This window comes from Nyctibius grandis, chromosome 6, assembly GCF_013368605.1.
Source record: "Nyctibius grandis isolate bNycGra1 chromosome 6, bNycGra1.pri, whole genome shotgun sequence".
Classification (NCBI taxonomy): domain Eukaryota; kingdom Metazoa; phylum Chordata; class Aves; order Nyctibiiformes; family Nyctibiidae; genus Nyctibius; species Nyctibius grandis.
The window spans coordinates 32,579,478-32,600,629 of NC_090663.1; the positions used below are offsets into that span (position 1 = coordinate 32,579,478).

The following is a 21,152-nucleotide window of genomic DNA, read 5'->3' on the forward strand; positions in this document are numbered from 1 at the left end:
GAAAACTCAGATAATCCAAACCTTTGGCACTTCTCCAACAAGATCCACCTGAAAAATTACGAACCTTCTACCTTACCATGACAGCAGGAGTTTACCCTCTTCAAATTCACAACCACCTTTCCACCAGCAGCCACCAAACTGACGGAATAGTATTCTGTCAGGGTGCATGTCAGTAATAGCCACAACCGAAAATGCAAAACCAGTCTCTGTTATTACATTAAACATGCAATGAAATAGCCACCAAAGACATCAGATGCTCTTAAATGCCAGAGACTAGTATTTACTATGTCATGAAAAACTTCAGTCAAACGTAAAAATGGCAATTTATGTTTTATTTACCACAGCAGCAGCATTCTCAGAATTGGAAATATGAAATTAGCTATATTAATACAATTTATTTCTAAGCATCCTTTTTTATCAGGCAGCTTAGTATCTCATACTCTCATTCTCTAAGATCATAATTTAATATGTAAAAATATGTATTTCCTCAAGACTTCTAATGCATATGTTAGGAAATTCACATATTATCTTTCCCCATTCCTACAACAGCCACTTGTTACAGGCCTGCCTCCTCTATGTTCACAAATACTTGCCCCAATGGTGTTTAAAAGAAAGTGCTGGAACTTTCTAGATATCTACCAGTTCAGCAGATAATGAGATGCTTATGGGATCTGAGATCATCCTTCTGCAAGCAGTTGAGATATACTCAGAAACTTGTGGAGCTGCAAGCTAAAAACTCTCGTAGATGGTCTTATTAGCAATACTATAGTCTACTATAAAGCACTTAAAATTCAGACATCATGCTGGATGATCAGCCTGTTCCCAGGTACTCCTTCTTTTCTAAGTGTCCCACAGCAACACCACTACCATGTGATGAGTTAGTAATTAAGTTCTGCTGCCTGCTCTGGCTATAATAGGCAATACTAGCCTAAACTATAGTCTTCACTAAAAGAGATTATTAACAGAGCACAGAAAGGGGATTTCATACAACAGGATCCACAACTCTGAAGTACCAAAGCCAAGGAGAGTTGAGTCACTCAGTAAGACTTTTCAAAAGTTAGTAGAGATGCGAACCATAAAGGTAACCAGTGAACACAATATTATGCCTTCACCTTCACCTGTTTCTGAAGGCCTAGGACACAGGTAAGGTTAGTACTCACAATCCTGGTCCCTGCCCTTGACATACATAGCTAAGCTTTTCCCATGAAAACAGGAGTAATATATTCTTTTAACATGCCAGCAGGAGGAAAAAGATGTGCCCTCATTTTGTCCAGCAGCATGAAGTTACAGCACAGTAAACTGGAACAGAGAAATCTGAAGGCCAGTCTCTACTGTGCCAGAAGGGGCTCAACCCATAATCTCTCAGCAGGCTCCACATTGCACTGGGAAGACGGATCAACTCGTAACTTCTCCTTTCAGTGGCAATCTTCAGAACGTGGAAGGAAAAATAAGAAGTAAAGCTTTGCTGGACAGAGCAGAACCAGCAGTGTGCATGCCTGTTTAGGGAGAAGGGCACCCAAATGAGAGAGGCGAGTCCTGGTTTCCAGTTCCTAATGGCATTTAAAATTTTAAATAAAGGAAATACAAAATATTTTTTGGAACACAGGCACTCACCTCCTTTTTCTCCAAGAAAATAACTGACCTAGTATCTCTCTTTGCCCAATTAGACTTTAATCATCTTGTACACAAGGAAAAGTGGATTTTTAGGGTTTGGGTTTTGTTGTTTGGTTTTGGTTTTGTTTTGTTTTGTTTTTTTTTTAAAAGGAGACATCAACAAAACCTCTTCCTCCTCACTCCTTTGTGTTTCTGAACAAAAGGGAGAGTTACCACAGGGTTTTGGTCTGAGTCCAATCCCATAGGTGTGCCTGAGGTGTGGTTTGAACATGCCTTTGGACAAGTGAATGCCTAATTTACAGATTGCCTAATTTATGAACAGTAAACTGATGTAGATGCCAAGATGCTCAGTTGTGACAAGAATATGGAAGGTCTGAGTGAGAACAAAACTTCAGAGTGTTTGGAAAACTTTACTAGTGAAAATCTATAGACCTGTAGAATTTAGCCAACACATGGCTAAAATTTTATTTGGGGCTAGCCACTCAAAATCCATCTAAATCACAGATTTGACTCCTCTATATTATTTTACAGATCTGGCCATATACCAAAATAACATACATCAAAAACCTTCTCAGAGATACCTGCAAATATCCTTTTTAATGGAACTCTAAAAGGACCTCTATAGAAGAACAAGGCCACATATATTTATTTTTAAAATCTACTTTAAACGTATAACTCTCTTACTCCAGGAACTGTTTTCTTCTGTTTTAACATAAGCATAATAATCTAGCACTATTTATCTTGTGGCACCAGGCTGTCATTATGAGTAAAATGATATTAGCTTCAGTTTTGAAGCTTTCTCACCTACTTTGAGATTATTAAACACATAGTTTTAAGGACAAAGCATTTAAGTGGCCACATTTATGCCTAATTTGGCTACATTTTTATTATGAAGATGAGGAATGCCCATAGTATCTAAGTTTCTAAGCTTCACTCTCTAAATATAAGTCTTTATCAGTCTTGAATCTCATGGGTGTATCTAATTTTTAAGGATCTATATTTAATAAAATATTAATATTACTAATGATGATTTTATAATATACTCAGCAATGCTCCTCAGAACATTAGTGCAGAATCAGAAAACTAATTCAGTGATTTTAATGACAAAATGTAACAGCTGGAAAGAGTCCAAAGTGTGCAACACTAAACTGCTGAAATAATCTGGGAAGCCTCGTTGCTTCCACATAATACTAAATATATAACAACCGCAGAGCACTGAAACTTTTTACGTGTATGATTATATATTCTGAAAGAGGCTATAATTAAGAATTTATATTATACACAAAAAGTATGGTAAGAGAGTAGTGAGACTATAAAATTAAACACTCAGGCATGACGTATGCCAAAATCAAAGTGGCCTTTGCATTACAAAGGAATTTTGTGGCAGCAGTAAGGGTTGAGAATTCAGTCCTTCAGGGCTGCAGAGCTGCATTAACTGCGAGTCTCCTTTCTCTTCCGTGATTTCTCATTTCACATCTTTAACTCCTGCAACAAATGAACAGGGGAATGTCCCACAAAGAGTTTCAAATTATTACAGACCCTCATTAACTGAGTTAACAAAATAAACAAGTGCAATGGTAAGTTGTTTTCCCCAGGTGGACCACCCACAGAGGTGAATGAGATACCTTCTCAATGGATACAGCTGAATTTGCTTGTGGCAGAGTTACGTTGAGACACTGGAATCTTTCATTTCAGCCCCTCCTACATAACTGAAGGTACACTTCCTACACTTCTTTTTATTCTGAAAGACCATTAAATTCAAAATAATGATACCAATACTATTAACAATAATTCAGTATTAGTAGAATATGAGAGAGACAGTTGAATGGTTTGGCCACTGTCTGTCTGTAGCCTCACAGATATTTTTTTTCCCCTCCAGAGATAAAGCTACCTTAAAACAGCTACTGATCTCCCAGCAGCCTGGCAACTCTCTCCTGTTCTTGTGCCACCCCTTCCGTGGTGCCAGTACAGCTTTCTACAGGGTGAACCAGCTCAATTAACATAGAAAGGTTAAAAATACTTTGCAAAATAAATAAATAGAAGGTAAGAATGGTAGGAACAATTACTACTGTCTTTGCTATGCAACTATCTACCAATACCATCTGTCCTCAGAAACATTTCTAGATCTGCTTTATCATCTGGCCTTTACAGTTTCTAGCGTTCATATGGAAACTAGTACTTTAAAAAGGCTGAAAATGCACTTTTCTTTTCTTCAAACATCTACCAAAGTCTTTTCCTCAAGAAAAGCTAACACATCACAATGCAATGAAAAGGAAGGCACCTTAGCTGTAATTCCACTTCTTCCCAACTATACTGTGTGTTTTGTATTAAAAACTGTATTAGGGTACTAATTTTCTGTTCTAAGAGGAGAACTATCCATATTCTTCAACCTACAAAATAAGGCTGAAGCTGGGAGGCTTTAGACAGCAGATTACACATCTCTCCTCAAGGGGTGCATAGCTAAAAAAGGAGCTGTGATTTTCAAATGATGAAATTACCTTGAGAAGAAAACTGCATTTTTGATTCACAACTATTTTCAACACAAGTCTACTATTTTTAGTAAAAAAATCACAACTTTTCAAGTTGATAAAAACATTTCCTACACAGAACATGTAGGGAGGGTGGGGGTCAATATATCTACTACTAATTTATATATTCAACTTTTTGCACAAATTTAGAATAGGGCCAAAAAAACAGCAAAAGCTCAAAGCTCTTGAAAGCAGCAATTTCCTTGGCAAGACCAACCCGTCCATGAAGATTCATGACTTTGGTGAAATTCTACACTAACAAGATAATTAACCAACACCACAAATTAAACTTAAAGTAATTACCACTCAGTTTTTAAATTGCTGAGTACAAAAAGAGTAAAATTAGCTACAGCAGATAGTTTATGGGGTCCTTAGAGCATTAATAAAGAAAACACTCTCTGCTTTCCTCACATCTTTTTATTTTACCCATGTGTGTTAAACTTTTCTATGTAAGAACATGAAGCAGAAGAAATAAAAAAACAAGACATGGCTGAATAACATCTTAAACTATTAAACATCAACCCAGGAGTTATTTTTTTCCTGTTCAGACTGTTTATTAAGAAGAGGTAACTCTTGCCTTACCAACAAAATTCTCGGACCTTAAAAATGCCAGCACCCACATTCAACCAAAAAATCCTAACCCAAACATGTAATGTTTAGTCATCTGAAAGCAGTGTCTGTAACACTTTTGAGAAAGTATCTTACATGGATATATATGAAAATCAATATTTTATTTAAAAAAAAATTGCAGTTACTTGTCCTGTCAAGTAGAATTTCTCTATTATAACAATCAAATGCTGTCTTAATTTCAAATGACAGGCCCAAACCCCACAGATATTCATAGAAAAAAATCAATTTTATTCCTGTAAGATCGAACAGTGTGAAACAACTGCAACTGCTCATATTGAACTTTGCCAGGACTACCACAGTTGAGGTGTATTTCTCAAGTACTTCTTTCACTAAACAGTCCTCTTGCCTTCTGGCACACCTGTCACCCAGAGAAATGATCTAGGTTAAATATAACCACATTAAAAAAAAAAAAAGAAAAAAGGTAGTTAATTTTAACCTGGATCATTTCCCCAACCCAGTTACAGGACATGGTTCCACGAACCGTTGTGCTGGCACAGCTGAGGGGGGCAGCAAAGAGGTGAGAGCTGGGAGCAAGGAACAGTCAGGCCCGTTTAAGTCAACACCGCCACCAAAAGCACAGCTTGTCAAAATATGTCATCAGAAAAAATACTTCCTTTAAGGATTTAGAGGATCAGGATCTATGATCAGCCACTCTGCCTCTATTTGCCACTTCATATCCGAGCTAGAACTATATCTGACTTTCCTTGTGCCTCTTAGTAGGTCAACTTTTAACATGTAAACAACGACCTTATAAAAATCTCACTACAAATACATTTGATTAGCATACAAGCAATCCTCCTCGTGAAAAAAACATTTCAAATTTATATCCAGACCTAAAGTACCAGGAATCTGAAAGTGAAGCCAACCAAAAATCCAAACCTTAACAGATACACAAAAAAATGAAGTATCACGGATTTCCAGCGCCTCGCTGTTCACATTTCACACACTGATTTTAAGGACGCACGTAAGTCGTGAGCAGACGGTGGGCTACTAAGAAGTCCTCCCGTTTAAGAGCATGAACACCTTGTAGACACCGCAATAAAGTTATCAGAGGGGAAAAAAAAAATAAGCCCACGGAGCGAGTAACTCAACCCTGCACCCCGCAGCTCCCCTCCACCTGCCCCCGGGAGCCTTAGCGCCGCAGGAGCGCCGGGCTCCCTCTCCCCACCGGGAGCCCGAGGCCCCGCAAAGCCGTCCCGCCGCAGGGAGGGCCCGGGTGGCCCGCCACGGCCCAGCCGCCTCCTCACGGCCCCGCCGCCGTGCGGGCACCTACCGCCGCGGTCCCCGCGCAGCCGCCCGCCGTGTAAACACCTCCCCCCCGCCCCCCGCTCACCGCGCTGAGCGGAGCTGTAGCGGAAAAGCCCCCCCACGCGTGGGGCAGCGGGGGCGGGCAACCCCTGCGGCACCCACGAGACGAGCCGCCCCGCAGAGGGGAGCGGCGGCAGACGTGCCCCGGGGTGAGGCACCGCCCGCGGCGCTGCCCGCCCCACCGCCGAGGGGCCGGAGGCAGCTCGGCGCGGTTCGGCCCGGCCCGGCGAGGCGGCGGGGGATGCCGGCGAGTCCCGCGCCCGCCTTGCCTGCGCGCAGCCCGGGCGGCGGGAGCGGGCCAGGCCGGCGCAGGGCCAGGCGGGCAGGGCTCCAAACGTGCCCGGGAGTTGTGACAGGAGCAAAGTGGGTCACCGGGCCTAGCAGGTGCCCCGCGAGCGCCCCCGGCCTCCGGCGGCGGCCGCCCCCGCCCGCAGGCAGCCGCTGCCCTCCCCGCCCGCCGCCGCTATCCTGGCGGCGGGGGACCCGCCGGCGCTGTCAAACTTCAACGGCTCCCCTCCGTGGCGTTCCCCACCTTGCCCCTGCCGCAGCCGGGCCCGGCGGAGCCGCCCGCCCCGCAGCGCACTCCTTACCCGGCCCCGGTGGCCGCTGCCCGCCCGACCTCTCCCGGCGAGAGCCGCTCCCTGCGCGCAGCCCCGCGCCCGCCGCCGGCACAGAGCCTCCTCCAGCGGCAGCAAAATCAGCCGGGCCCGGGACTCCCCCGGTACCACGCCTGCGCCGCCGAGCCCACCGCCGGCAGCCGCGGCGCCTCGCGCCACCGCGCGTGCGCCCAGGCGCACTGCAAGCTGCAGCACCCCGGCCCCTCGCGCGGGAGCCGCCATCACGCATGCGCAGAGGCCGGGGCGGTGATCCCACGCTCTGACTCGCCTTTCTACGCGTGCGCGCCCGCCAGCCCGCGAGAGGGCGGGGCTGTGAGGGGCGGGACAGGGGGGCCTGCGCAGGCGTAGTGCGCGCTGCGCTGCCCTGACCTCCACTCACCTCGCCTCGCGTAAACCCGCTCCGCTCGGGGAGGAAATGGCGGCGGCCGCGGGCCTTCGGCTATCGGCCGCTGGGGGCGGCGCGTCCGCGGGGTCGTGTCCGGGCGCCTGGGCACTGGGGAAGACCGACTCGGAGAGACCCAGCAGCGCTGTGTCTGCGGCTCGGAGTGTCAGGGCTCGTCGGGCTGACGGTAGCCTGGCTGCGAGGTGGGGAGCCGGGGAGCGGGGACGGTGTCCGGCCGCGCTCCGCCTCCGGAGAGCGGCGCCGTGGGAGGCCGTGAGCGCTGCCGCCTTGTGGCGCAGCTAGAGTGGCCCGGCGGCCGGAGCGGCTGCCGCCGCTGCCAGGCGCGGTGCCCGGCGCTTGTTTTGTAGGCGGGCGCGGAGCCCGGAGCCCGGAGCCGAGCCCTGTGAACGGGTTCCGCTGAGCGGAGGCACTTCGCTGCTGAAACGGTGAACCTGGTACAAAGCCCCGTTCCGGGCGGTGCCTGAACGTATGACGCGGTACCCGGTGCAGGTGGAATAAGCACCACGGATGCTCGGTGGGAACAGACTTGGCACCGCAGGTTGTGTAGGGATACAAGAAGCCCGTCCTGGCGGTGGTCGGTGGTGTCTTATCGGTGTGCATAATCCGGTACAGCTGAACGGAGTGGCAGAGAACAGACTTGACCGTCTCAGTCCTTTTGTACGCGTGCAGTGCTTTTGATACCAGTTCTATAAACCAGTCTGACCTAATGTTAAAAATAAGAAATGGCACTAGTTAAGTTTAAAGTCTCAACACCTAATAAAATCCTATAATTTTTAAAATACTGTACTAATATTGTACGGTTTGTCCAATTTGTATTGTATAGTACTAATATTGCATGGTGAGGTCTGAGAGATTTCTGGACCACCAAATGATGGAAGGCTCACAGCAAGTTAGTTTCCTGCTTTCTGGCTGAGAAGCAGTAATTTAAGTCCATTCTTCTCATTTGCTAATCCTTATAGTTTGGGGTTTCTCGTGTGGCTGCAAGGTAAAAGAGTAATTGTGAACTTGATAAACTGAAGTGTCCTGTATGGAGCTGAAGTATTTTTGTTAGGCAGACTACACGGGAATGAGGTGTAGATTTGTTCAGAAAATGTATCATTTCAGCACAGGAAGACACAGCTGTAGTAGGAGTTTGCAGGCTACCTCTGATAATAAAAGTTCGTATTCTTGTGTGTGTTGGTAAAGCTTATAAAAACTGTAAGGTGTGCCTGTATTATTGACTTTCAGAGAAAGTTGTAGAACAACCCAGCTAATAAATACAAACAGCATTAGGTATCAGAGAGATGACTGACACTACACAGTCTTTATGTACAACTGCTAACGGATTCCAGCTATACTGCCTACTGCAGGACTGGAATATGCTTAAATGTGTAGTGGTTATGTTAGCATAAACCTGTTCTGCATGCAGCAGAACATAGCAGAGAACTGTCTTCTGTAAAATAAAACATTGCTCAGTGGTAATAGGGTATGAATATTCCCAGGGTTTTTTGTCAGTTACAAGGATGTTTATTTTTCAGTCGATCTCCTAAACAGCAGTGTATATAAAAGCATAATTATCAATGTGTATCTATAGCAGCTTAATTACAATTTGTGTCTGGAATGAAGTAAGAAACTCGACTTGGCTGCAAAATCTCATGGATTTTTCTTTCTGAATTACTTTTCAGGTAGATCAGTTTCCCCATTTGATTCACCTTGTGACCAAAGTCTCATGCAAAGGTATTGTAGGGACAGGAATCTCTTTAGCAGTAATGCTGCTAAAGAGCTAACCATGAGCTCAGTTTTTCCACTGGAAGAATTTTAAAAAGCATTAGTAAAAACACTTATTTTCATTACTTACTGATTGATAATACTCTATTCCTAGCTCTGAATTGAGGAAAAAGTGATATAAACAAAACTAACCATTTCATTACTCATGCAAAGGGTAATGCTCCTACGATGAAATGTAGTAAAGATAATAGGATAGAGCAGGAATGGAAAATCCAGGAGACAACTCAGGAATATTGTCAACAAAAATGCATAATTGCCAGAACTAGAATATGGCCAAGAAACCAACAGGCTAAAAATCAAAGATCAAAACAGGCAACATAGCTGTGGAAATCACACACATTTGTATTTTCTGCCAAGGTTACGGCCTAACCAAGGTCATTTTTTAAATGCTGCTTCTCTTTTGAAAGTATTTTAAAGGCTCCTGAAGGAACAGGATGGAAGGCTTAGAAATGGTGTGGTGGTTTTATGAAACTATTCTCTACCTAGTTACTGTCAATGTGAGTTTGCTCTGGTGTGTAATGATAGTTTTGTTTCACTCACAAAGGTTACATGACAGCCAGCATCATTTTCGGACATTCCTAAATTACGAGCAGCTAATCTTTTGTGAATTATTGAATGATGGGACTAGATTGGGCCACAAATGCAGAAATTTCCAGTGCACTTACCATTAACTGTGTCTGTGTTTCCTACAGAACTGTCATCGCCATCTTGGGCATGACATACTTCAGAGCCATAGAACAATCATCTGCTCAGAATGGTCCTGTTTGATCCTCACCAGCGTATTCAAAAAGAGGATCTGTTTGAGGAAGCTGATTTTGAAACTAAATTTCATATCACTCCAGAACACTAAAAACAGTGGATTTAACAAAGATGCTGACTTGAAAGCCTGTTACAATCTACATAATCCTTGCAAAGCAAGGTTTACTAACAATTATCCCTAGACCTTTTTCCTACCAATGGTGTAACTAACTAAGAACCAGAAACACCTGCTTTTAACCTGCAGATTTCCCTTAGGTTTTGCTGCTGCTTGGTCTCATCTGATGGCTGTAATCACGATCGCATGGTCACTTGGACAAAGGGTCACCAAAGGCGAGGTTTGGCCCCTTCCTGTCATATCTAGCAATGTATTGCTATTACTTCCAATGTGATAACACTAGCAATTGTACCGTTGTGTATTGTACCCCGTGGCAGCCACTGTAGGAGGAGGGAGGTTCACCACTAAGAGGAGGCGGGTGGTAGTGCTCCTTTTGTAGCAGCCTACGCTGATACTCCCCTGATGTGACTGTGGAATCATATCTAAAGTCACTGAAGACCTATTTACATTTAAAACTACTGGTTAGCTTTGTAGTTTGAAGTGGCAAATACGCCATTATCTCTGAAATGCCTCCACTAGTTATCTCTTTGAATCTGAAAAATAAAAGTTTCTAGAAGTGGTATCTGCCAGTAGGTACCTACTGATAGTGCAGCTGTATCCTACTAGGTGAAAAAAAATGGCTACTGTTAATTTTTGTGTTCTTAGGTATCTATGTACCAAGTGTTAAGTGAACTGTTTCTGTTTGATTTTTCTTTCTGCATCCTGATGCTATAAACCATGTCAGCTATGTATAACTAAATCTTCATTAGCACATTGAGATTGTTTTTTTAATGGTGAGTCACTGGAAAAATAAAAATACTGTACAATTTGATTCACTATTCAAAAATGCTGAATCAGGGGCATGGTCTCTTCACTCATGTAGTTTTGCTTATCTACAGTTGTACTGTAAACTGTTTTGTTAAGGATATACTTATTTTTGTTAGGAACAACTGATGCAACTGTCAGTATTCTAAAATAGTGGGAAGATTATCCTTGACACTGAAGAAAATCCTTGAACACCTATCAAACAAACAACTACTAGTCCATGGATTCAGGGCCAAATCATGATTTTATATCACTATACACACCATTGTCTTTGGGTCACCTTTTCAATGGGGGGAACTGAGAAAGTATTTAGCAGAGCAGAGTTCCACTAGAGCCATTTCACTGAGAATTAAGGGAGTATTTTGCACTCATGCTGGATAAAAGGAGGAAGAAAGTACGGGTTAGAGCCTGCCAGCCAATACCTTCCCCTTCCCGTTCCATTTAAACAGAATTTGTATGAAATGGAGAATCCAGACTCGCAGGGTCAATGACAGCCATCTCTATGTATCTAAAGGTAAGTATGGCTTTCATTGACTACATCAATTTTCTTCCACAAATCAAAACCAAAAAATACACAAAGTGAAACAAAAGCTCTTTTTTTTTCTTTTAATTGTTTCAGACTTAGCCAAGGAGTAAAAACTGTATTTGAGCTAATTTATGTCGGAACAGATGATCTGCATTAAAATTTTCTCAAGTAATACATGGTTTCATCACGTCACTGCTTTTTGTATTGGTGACTTCATGAGCAGAAATATTTCGCACTGACAGTGTCGTCATGTTCATAATGCCCTTTTTTGGGTTTTCTTCTAAGTCAGTTTCTATTGCTCCAACTTCTGCTAGTTTCCATTCAAGCTCTGTAAAAACAAATGACAATTGATTCTGATAATTGCAATAAATTCTCACCTAAGAGGAAAAGGACTTTTATTAAAAGATCAAACTCCTCCTCAACAAGAAACAACAGAGCCATCATTTGACAACCCAACTTTATCTCAGTAAAATAACTGTGAAATTGTGAAATATCTGTGCTTATCCAATATTCTTACCACAGAATTACATAAATTCTTTGCTTTTTGTAGGCTTTTTTCTACAAAAACATCCAGAAACCTTTTCCACCTTTAAGCGTTGATATTTAGATTTAATGACTATGAACAATATAAAATTTTCTATAAAGTGAATTATTAAAAAATATTTCTCATACCTTCTACTTTAAGATATATTCCCCCACATTCAGCTACTCCAATGAACCTGCCTTTTATTTCACCAGTTTTATATACAAGTATTGTGGGTAAACATCTGTCACGGTAACTCTGAATGCAGCTGTTTACAATGGCTTTGAGAAACTTGACTTCTGGAAACTTTATGGCTAGCAGGCTGAGATGTTCATTAACCAGTAAACACATTGGGATGCTAGAAAAGAATAAGAAAGTATGATGACACTTCTGGTGTAAATGATTTGTAAAACAACTAAGTTATTAAAAATAAAGCCTTGGAAGAATAAATGTACCTTTTCCTATAGGCTGCTTTTACTTTAATTTGTTATAAGAATTGCACCACAAATTTTATTTAGCTTCTTCTAAGATCACTGTGATTTAAAGAGCTATCCAAGTAAAAACACATAATAGGCATAGTCTGTAAAATATGTCAGTAAAGCTACTGGACGCTTCAAGTATTGTGCCTGAATTTTGTTATCCACTAATATTTTAAAGCTCATTTTGTCCATTTATTGTAGATTTTAAATGAGATTTTTAAATCTGTAATATACATTTTACTTTAATTTGTTTGAACTGGCTTTCAGTTTAACATGTAATCACTTCTTCATTCTCTTCATAAAATCTATGTAACATCAGGGAAACCTTTGTATATTCATATTACCGCCATAGGCCTGTTCATTACTTTCATAGCCACTCTTTGCAATAGTATCACCATATAAATCTCAAAAAAAAAAAAAAAAAAAAAAAAGACCCACAACAAGAAAACGGTGGGCTTTGTTTTTGTTCCCCTCCAGCCCGTTAACCTTTTAGAAGTTAGGATTTTTGTTGTAACTGAGTAAGTTCAAGCAGCCGATTGAGCCTATGGACCCTCGACGAGTTCCAGCAGCACCCTCTCGTGGTCACAGGCAGGTGAGGCAGGTTTGGAAGAGCAGGATTTATCACTGGCAATAACAGACTTCGAGGATCTCGTATTAATTCCTAAGGAATTACGAGTTTCCTCACAGACTCGTATTTATGCAATGGCAAAGTATAGAATTGGTTCTCCAGTAAACAAAAACAATGAAAAGCAAGAAAAGCTAGAGTAATCCTGTTACAGCACTCCAGCTGAGAAAAGAGTCTGCAAACGAACTTCCCTTAGCACAGACAGTGGACACCACTTTCTCAGTGAAATTCAGAGATCCCAGTGAGGTTCCGTGCATGGTGGTAAGCATACAAGGCAAAATAAATCTTCCATATAATTGAACAAAAGTGATTAATTCTCACAAAGTGAATTAACAAATCAAAGAGGCTCCATGCTCTATGGTTTCATTGCTTCCAAACAATTGCTGTTTCATTAGTCTTGTATTTCATTTTTCTTGGTGTTGCTTTTTAATTACCACTTCAGTTCTCTGTATTGAAGTATTCAACATCTTAAACAAGAAAGTAATTACCTTGGCCGATAAAGATGAATTATAACCCAAACGTCCTCTGGAGCATTTGTAACTTCCTTTACATACTGCTCTCCACAAATTTCTCTTAGCTCCCCATACTTTTGCCTCCTCTGAAGACGTTTCCATTCTTGCAAGCGTTGCTGCCTAATTGAAAAATAATAACTAAAAAAAGCATCTTTGGAATGTTTTAATTGCACTTTAAAATAATATCTAGTGCATTTCTCTCAATTTCTTTAAAGAATGCTTTGAGTAACCATTTAGCTGACGCTCTTCAAACATAATTTCAGAGCTAGAAAGGTTTCTATGCTACACTTTATTCAATAAGATAACATTAAAATACATTTTCTTAGTTTTGTATTCCTCAGTATCAGATTTGGGAAACTTGAGTAACAAACATGTTGCACAAGGGTTTGTTATTTGAGACAAAGCAAGAAAAAACTAAAGTAGGTACTAATCGTTTTTCTGATTCTGAAAATGAGATTAGTTTGAAGAAGAACTACCAGTACTTACACAAATATTTGCCAGACAATTTTTAAATAATTCATTTAAATTGTAATGTAAAAACAGTAGATGGCAGTCTTCATCTATAAAAATACTTGCAAGGTAGAAAAAGCCTCACTGAGATTTGTTGAACTGAAAGCAGCTATTAATTTTACTAACTGAAAGCCACTATAGAAGTGGCTTTTTCAAAAAAGATTAAATAATATATGTGCAATTTATACTTTAGCAACAATGCCTGATAATTTAGGTTCACAACTTCCACATAATTATGTGAATTATTATCTTCCTATGAGAATACAGCACCAGATACACAATGTTAGCACTAGAATTAGTTTAGTCATTTTAACAATGCAAAAGCAGTAAGTACAGGTAGAATCTAGAGAGAGGAAAAGTTTTGATCATATTCGCATTCTGTGTAAACTGCATGTCTCATTTTTCTTAGTTACAGTACAAAGCTCTACAGAACTCAGCAGAGTACTTTGTAAAAAACCCACAAAAATATACATGTGAATGTCCAGTATAGCTAAAATTACTGTCTTCACACAAACTGCCAAAGTTTTCCGAACCTGAATCCATAAAACATATTGACCTTGCATGGTATTGTAAGTAAAAAGACTGGTGTACTCCTATAAGATAGTTGAATAAGTTTGTGCCACAGTTATGCGTAAGAACTGTGTATGGTATATCACAGAATTATACAATTGCAGCACGGCTGAGGTTGAAAGGCACCTCTGAAGATCATCTGATTCAACTCCCCTGCTCAAGCAGGGTCAGCCTTGAGCAGGCTGCCCAGGAACATGTCCAGATGGCTTCTGAGCATCTCTGAGGATGGAGACTCCACAACCTCCCTGGGCAACCTGTGCCAGTGCTTGGTCACCCTCACAGTGAAAAAGTGTTTCCTGATGTTCAGAGGGAACCTGCTGCGTTTCAGTTTGTGCTGTCTGGCTCTGGTCCTGTGTACTGCGCACCACTGGAAATACCCTGGCTCTGTCAGCTTTACAACCTCCGTTCAGGTGTTTATAGACATCGATTAGATCTCCCCTGAGCTCCCTTCAATATAAACTTAATATTTTAATGAAGTAAGAAATGGAAAAGCCATTAAAATTAATCGTGGATAAGAAGCAAAACAAACACAATAGTTGTGTATTAGGGGTCCACAGCTGACTTGATAAACATCTTTCAAAACCACACAGGTTTATCAACTACCACCATTCCAGCGTAGAAACTGCAGTGTATGATATAGTGAAACTGTAATTCATAATAAATTTTACATTGCATTTTTATTTCAATAATATGTTTAGAAAGCATACTGTACTGGAAATGAGTGCTATCCAAAAGGCAGAGATGTATTTTGCTCGTAATACTCAGATTCATTATTTCATTATCAATTAAAAATACTAAACTGTTTGATTCCAGCACTGAAATACAGTTTTCTTCTTTAATGGCATGCCATGTTGATATAGGTGGCACGCGCTCCATATGCACAAACTCAGTATCTTTCACAAAGTTGAAGCCATGTATGTTGGGACCCTGTTTTTCCTAATGTTCTTGTGCAATGTGATAGAAAAGGGATGCCCGCAACCAACTGTCCATTTCCTCCTGGCTTGAAATCCTCGGAAAATGCTGTCCAGAGAAGAGAGAAAATGGGATACAGAACTTCTCCTATCATCATTGCTCTAATTCCTAAAGACTGGCAGAAAGTATCTTCAGAATGGGAGAGTGAGGCGTACAGTCTAATCAGGCAAACAGAGAATGAACCCTACTTGTGTAACTTCAATAAATGTTGAGTATAGAACACTTCAAACATACAAAGCCTCTAAACATACAGTAGGACGATATATCTTCAGTTGAACTGAGGATGTATAACAGTGGTTTCCACTGTGGTCCCTTCTATTCTTTTTCTTTTAAATATCCAGCTTTCAGGCTACATTAAGTATTTTAAAAGGCAAATAATTTTGTTCTAACAAAACGTCAAAGTAAAATATGGTGTAAACTGCTTCTCTTTGCCACTGGCAATCAGGAAGAAGTAGGAAAGTAACATGAGTGCTGTCTACCTGCTGGCAAAGGAGTGGAAGGTGAAAAAAGGCAGTTGTGTCAGTCAGCGGGCATAACTATTCAAAAGATTCTGAGTTTATTTTTCAGGACCATGTGCATGTACAATAGTATATGTTAATCTGGGTAGAAATATCTTACTATACCTGTACATTTCAATAGCTTTCCTATCAGCCTCATCAAAGTCATCTTCAGCTTCGTTCAGTTCTTCAAGATTCATTATTTCATATGGTTTCACTGGAAACAATAAACAAAAAATTAGTCATCTTTCGTTCTCCAAGTGTCTACAAAAATTTTAAATTTATGAAAATTATTACACGGACATGGAACTAATGAAAGAAAAAGATTTACTAATTTCAGAGATTAGTCAACTTTGGTATAACTGGGTGAGAGAGAAAAAAATGAAATTTATTTAACTATAGCTATACAGGAAAATACAGACTGGTTCCTTTAGGAAATTATGAAAATTAGTTATCTGTACATGTTACCTGCCATAATGTTTGTCACTAACTCTGTTATATGTTAAATTCAGAATCCTTTTTAAAATAATGAAGTGAAAATAATTAAAATAAAAATGTAATTATTGTACAATGTTTACATTACGAAAACCATTATTGACAAAATCTCCACTTTTCAAATTTTGTTATACTAATAGCATGTATTTTTAATTTTACTTGCCTTCTGCTTCTTTCTGCAAGTGTAAAACCATTTCTTCAATTTCATCTTTTGGTTTTTCTTTTGGAGGAAGAATTCCAAAATGTCTCAGTATGTCATTCCATTCAGTATCTTCATTTGGATCCTGTTTTAATATTATGAAACAAAACTAAATCAACAAATCAGTGTTGTGTGCCCTTTTTTAAATCAAAACCAGCCCTTTTTCACTTTGGCATATATTAAGAATGTAACAAAAGGAAACCATTACTTAGAGGCTGCAGTACCTTCATGGACTATTCTCTATCATGAATTTTCATTTGTCATTTTTCACTTCTGAACAGAAAACAGCAAGGAGATGATAAGACAGAAAGAAAACTCAAAATGTAAGCATAGATAAAATAATCAGTCTCCAAAATATCAGCTAAAAAATTGTCTAAAAGATATATGGAAACCTATTTCAGAAACCCAAAACTATACACTGCTTACTTAAACACACTTAAAGAAATACAGCTTTATACAGGCAAGATTTTTGTATCAGTATTTTTATGTCACTACTAAGAATAAGGTATTGACATTGTGAATAAACATGGAAAAACATGCCTAGAATCAGAAGGAAAATACCTTTTTATTTTAAATGAATGATTACTATTAATGTGTCAACATAAGCTACTTTATACACCATGTTTATAACACAGGACTTCCGTGGGTGTTAAGTCTTCATTTGTGGTAATTTTAATTAAATGGTTAAGATAAAGGAACTGCGTACTCTTTACAAGACTGCATTTCTACTGAAATTATCACATTAAAAGAATCTGTTGTAACTGGGCTGCTGTTGGAATGGTAGAACAGCAACACATTAGGAGGCCTCAAATATGGATTCAAAGTACTAAAGCAGATTTTAAAACAGGTTGTTAATCAAAAAGTGTGGTATTTTTGGCCCTGAAGTAATGACTTGCTTGAAAACCTCCATAAAGAAGTCTCTGTATAATATGTATATATCAGAAATATTTATCAGTATTCATAATTCCATAATAAAGCAGCATCAAATGAACAAAAAGTACATTACAAAAATTTTACCTGAGGAAAAATCCAGGATTTCCATTGGATTAGTACTATGCCTGTGAGTACTACATTGGCCTTTCCAGCTAATAGCTGCCTCATTTTTATTCAACAAGGCTCTTGTACAGAATTTAGCATGGGTATAATGAAACAAATTCTAATTAAAATCAAATGCAACACAGGCCTCCAGGAATTTCACAAAGATAAAAGTATTGCTTTGCGGTTTAGACTAAAACATACCTGGGAAATTCACGAAGAGAGTAAGTAGAATCATGCTGTTGCTCACAATAGTTAAGTACAGTGGGTTTGCGAGAAGACTCTTGCCTCTGCCAGTTTCTTCTGGCATGAGTGAGGAAGCGGGACTTTGCAGGGTTTGGAGTGGAAAGGAAGTGGCAATAATTATGGCAGTTTCTGCAACAGACCTATTACATGGGCTCAGCAGATTGCAGCAAGGGTACTGCTACCAATATTCTCTACTAGTGGAGCATTCTGGCTTTGCAAACATCTAGTGCCTTATTGCTAAGATAAAGAGGAGATTTCATATCTGAATACTTCAATTGATTCCTTCTGCAAATCTCAAATATCCATATTTTGGACTAAAAATGACATCTCCTTTGTAAATAGTTAGTTATAGTATTTGGAAAATTATTTTCTGTAACATTCCACTTCTAAGAACATGGTTATTTCATCACCAAGTCTTTCAATCATACTAGCAAACTTACTTTAACTTTATGCACATATGAAAATGTAGATAAAGAATTAAGAATAAGTGATCTTTTCTCCTTCTTTGATTGAATAGTAACTGATATAATCCACTGGAAAAAAATAAAAGAGAATCTCCATATATAATCTAATTAATTAGATGGCCACTAATGGGTCTGGAATAGGAAAAACCCAAATGAAGATTTTGCTATAGTGTAATTTCCCAGAGTTTACTTACATAAGAAAGTCTTACAGTCAGTCTTACTACAAGTTTTCAACCATTCACCAAAGTAGAATTTTGACTTAGGTACAGCCAGGGCATCAAAAACTCCACAGAACTAAGAGGACTACTCCTCCAAGGGAAACACTGAAGAAACACGAGTGATACACATGCACTTTGGTCTCCACATAAGTGCTTTACCATATGATCTCCTGACTTGAGTCAGGATCAGATTTCCCCACTTCACAGAATGCAAAGAATCATGAGGCATTCAAAAACATAGCAAAAATCATCATCATAACTCGACAAATAATTTCAAAACCGTGCAACAGAAAGGACTACTGAAACAGAATTGGCGTGTAGGTAACTTAGAAGATAAGCTCTGGCCAGTTTTTGCCAGGAAAGATTTTGACATTTTGTGTTTTTCTGTAAATTTAGGTCCTACATAAAATCTTTCCATAGTATTTTACTTAAATGGTGTGTTTTATACCATTTCTATGTAATGTTTGTCATATTCAATCAGTTTATGTAACCAGTTGCACATTTTGTAGATGCTGTCACATCTACAAAATGAGAAAGCAAAAAAAATTGGATCAAGAATCCTAAATCAGAGTAAGCATAACAGAAACAGATGTGTCTGATAAATCTGAACTCCAGTCTCAAGGAAGAGAAGATCAGAATCTAACAAATATTTAACAATTTTTTAACAAATTGAGTTAAATCAATGTTTAAAAAGTTGGTGTTAAGTGATTAGTTCAAGGTTTCAGTAATGTGCACAGATGAAATAAATGAAAATGTGTGTCAAAAACTTCAAAAGATATTTGATGGTAAGAGAGCAAAGGAGCCAAGCAGTGGCAAAAGTGATCCAACGTAAATTGGTTTCGAAGTATGAAGTCGGACTACTGAAGCAGTATTACTCTACTAGCAGGCCACAATCCCAAGCAAAAAAACTTCTTATGACACTTCTCACTGCTATGAAGGATAACGTTAATTACCACCAGCTTTGCCAGGGGTGATGCATGTATCAAGCTTGGGAACCCACAGGCTGGATAACTTCAATCCTTAAGTGTAAATAACACTTCTGGTAAATTTAATTTACAGTTCTTTTTTTTTTATGAATGACATGAAACAAATTCTCGATGATCTTTTTAAAGTAATACCTACAATGGTCCAGCTATCAAAGTGCAGTATTTTATTATTCTTACAGGACAGTAATGACAGTTAACTCTTAACCATTAGAAACTCACAGTTTGCTGATGTGTTCCAACAAGAAAACCCACATAAACTGCTGTCCCACCTGCTATTTTCCGGGACTGCCACAGGGACTGGGAAGGCTACGCAGGACCGGGGCAGCGACACTGTCTCTCTCTGCCTTGCGGGCCCTGGGGCAGGCTTGGCCATGCAGAGGTAGCCCTCCCTGGCAGCCAGCTTTGCTCCTGCCCTCCTTGCCACCTTCCATTTCATCTCTCCTTGCCCATCAGGCGCTGCAGGTGCCTCAGGCAGCACGACATGGCTCTCGCAGCACCCAGCACCTCTCTCGGCCCCAACCGCTGCCCACCTGCAGCCTCCCCATTTCCTTGGCATCCCCACCCCAACTCCCTCACCGCCCTCAGTCTCAGCTGCTGCCCCACCATGACAGCTCGGGGCTGGGGTGACCCTCTGCACCCACCTGCATGGCACCCCAGGGGCGCTGCCTCTCCTCATGGAGGCCACTACTGTGACCCAATGGCGGCCGTTGGGGCAGGGCCACCTCGCCATCACCGGTTCTAACGGTGGCGGAGTGAGGCGGGCAGGTGGTGAGGCGGCGGCGGGCCCCCGCCGTTTGCCCCACTGTTCATTGGTTACTGCTGACAAAACTGATCCTGTTTAAAAACATTTCAGAAGAAAAAAACTCAGAAAACAAACCAAAATAAATAAAATCGGAACAAACAAAACATCAAACACAGGGCACTTTCAGTCTGGGCTGCTTTAGACCATGGTTTGGGTGCGACTGACAGAGGCAGCCCTGCTGCCCTGCCTTGCCCTTCAGCTGTGGCCTCCACGTCCCACTGCCTGCTTGAGTGAAAGCTGTCGGTCGTGCGGCGTAAGGCAGTGAGGGGAAAAACTTAAACAAATAACCTAATTTGATACAATACAATATAATAAGTGTTTTGTGGCAGAAGGCCACACATTAGTTCTGACCAGGGGTAGTATAACACTGGATCCTCAGTTCACAGCTAATTGCACCAGTTCAACCGGAGACAAGGAAACTGCAGAGTGAAAACAAGTGGGTAAGAAGAGGAAAAGGACTTCTTAAGCTGATTTCCACCTCCAAGGCCATCTGTTTTCCCAGCTGCCTTCTGAAGCTCAGCTACTCAACCAAGCTTGCAGATGCAGGAGTAGTAAAGCTAAGGTCAATTCAAACCATGACCAGGCGATACAATGTTAAAAACAATAATCCACTTCTACACTGAATCATTAGTTACTTCCAACACAGTTACAACCTCAACATTGTATTTTAACACAACCTTGGTGGGAAAACAAACTCAGAGAGAAGCTAGGAAGATTGCAAGGCTAACTTGTTGCCCTGGTTTCGTGGGGATAAAATTATAGAATCAATTTTCTGTTACATTTTGTTTCAGTTTGTGGCCAGCTGTGGTATGGTGATCAAGGCCATTAGCAGTGACAGCCAGGGCAGCTGACCCAGGCTGGCCCACATGTGTATTCTATAATATTAACGTCATGTTCACTATAAATTGGAAAACTTGGGGAGGTTCTCCCCTTACCACCTCAACAGTT

General features: G+C 40.7%; 2 protein-coding genes across 11 annotated transcripts in view; both read right to left on the bottom strand.

Annotated features, from left to right (window-relative positions):
- Positions 1-6,833, bottom strand: part of CLOCK (clock circadian regulator) — a 68,349-nt gene extending 61,516 nt beyond the window's left edge. For 8 of the 10 annotated variants that reach the window (XM_068402709.1, XM_068402707.1, XM_068402705.1 and 5 more), the window contains exon 1: positions 6,671-6,833. The gene's annotated coding sequence lies outside the window, so the exon portion shown is untranslated. Of the gene's footprint in view, positions 1-6,105; positions 6,229-6,612 lie in introns of those variants that run through there. The other 2 variants (XM_068402704.1, XM_068402703.1) reach the window with 2 other exon arrangements.
- A 4,402-nt stretch (positions 6,834-11,235) lies between these two features.
- Positions 11,236-20,132, bottom strand: PDCL2 (phosducin like 2). Its single transcript, XM_068404147.1, has 7 exons — positions 20,044-20,132; positions 18,865-18,937; positions 16,418-16,538; positions 15,886-15,976; positions 13,187-13,330; positions 11,744-11,952; positions 11,236-11,399 (listed from the first exon to the last, which is right to left on the bottom strand). Exons 1-7 carry the CDS (start codon positions 20,130-20,132, stop codon positions 11,236-11,238), a joined length of 891 nt encoding a protein of 296 aa, XP_068260248.1.
- Between the last annotated feature and the right edge of the window lie 1,020 nt (positions 20,133-21,152).

Coding starts and splice junctions, on each gene's coding strand:
- PDCL2 (XM_068404147.1), bottom strand. CDS start 20,132: ATGGCGAGGTGGCCCTGCCCCAACGGCCGCCATTGGGTCACAGTAGTG. Junction 18,938..20,043: donor GCCCCTGGGGTGCCATGCAG/GTGGGTGCAGAG, acceptor CTCATTTTGTAG/ATGTGACAGCATCTACAAAA. Junction 13,331..15,885: donor AAAGCTATTGAAATGTACAG/GTATAGTAAGAT, acceptor TTTTTCAATTAG/GCAGCAACGCTTGCAAGAAT.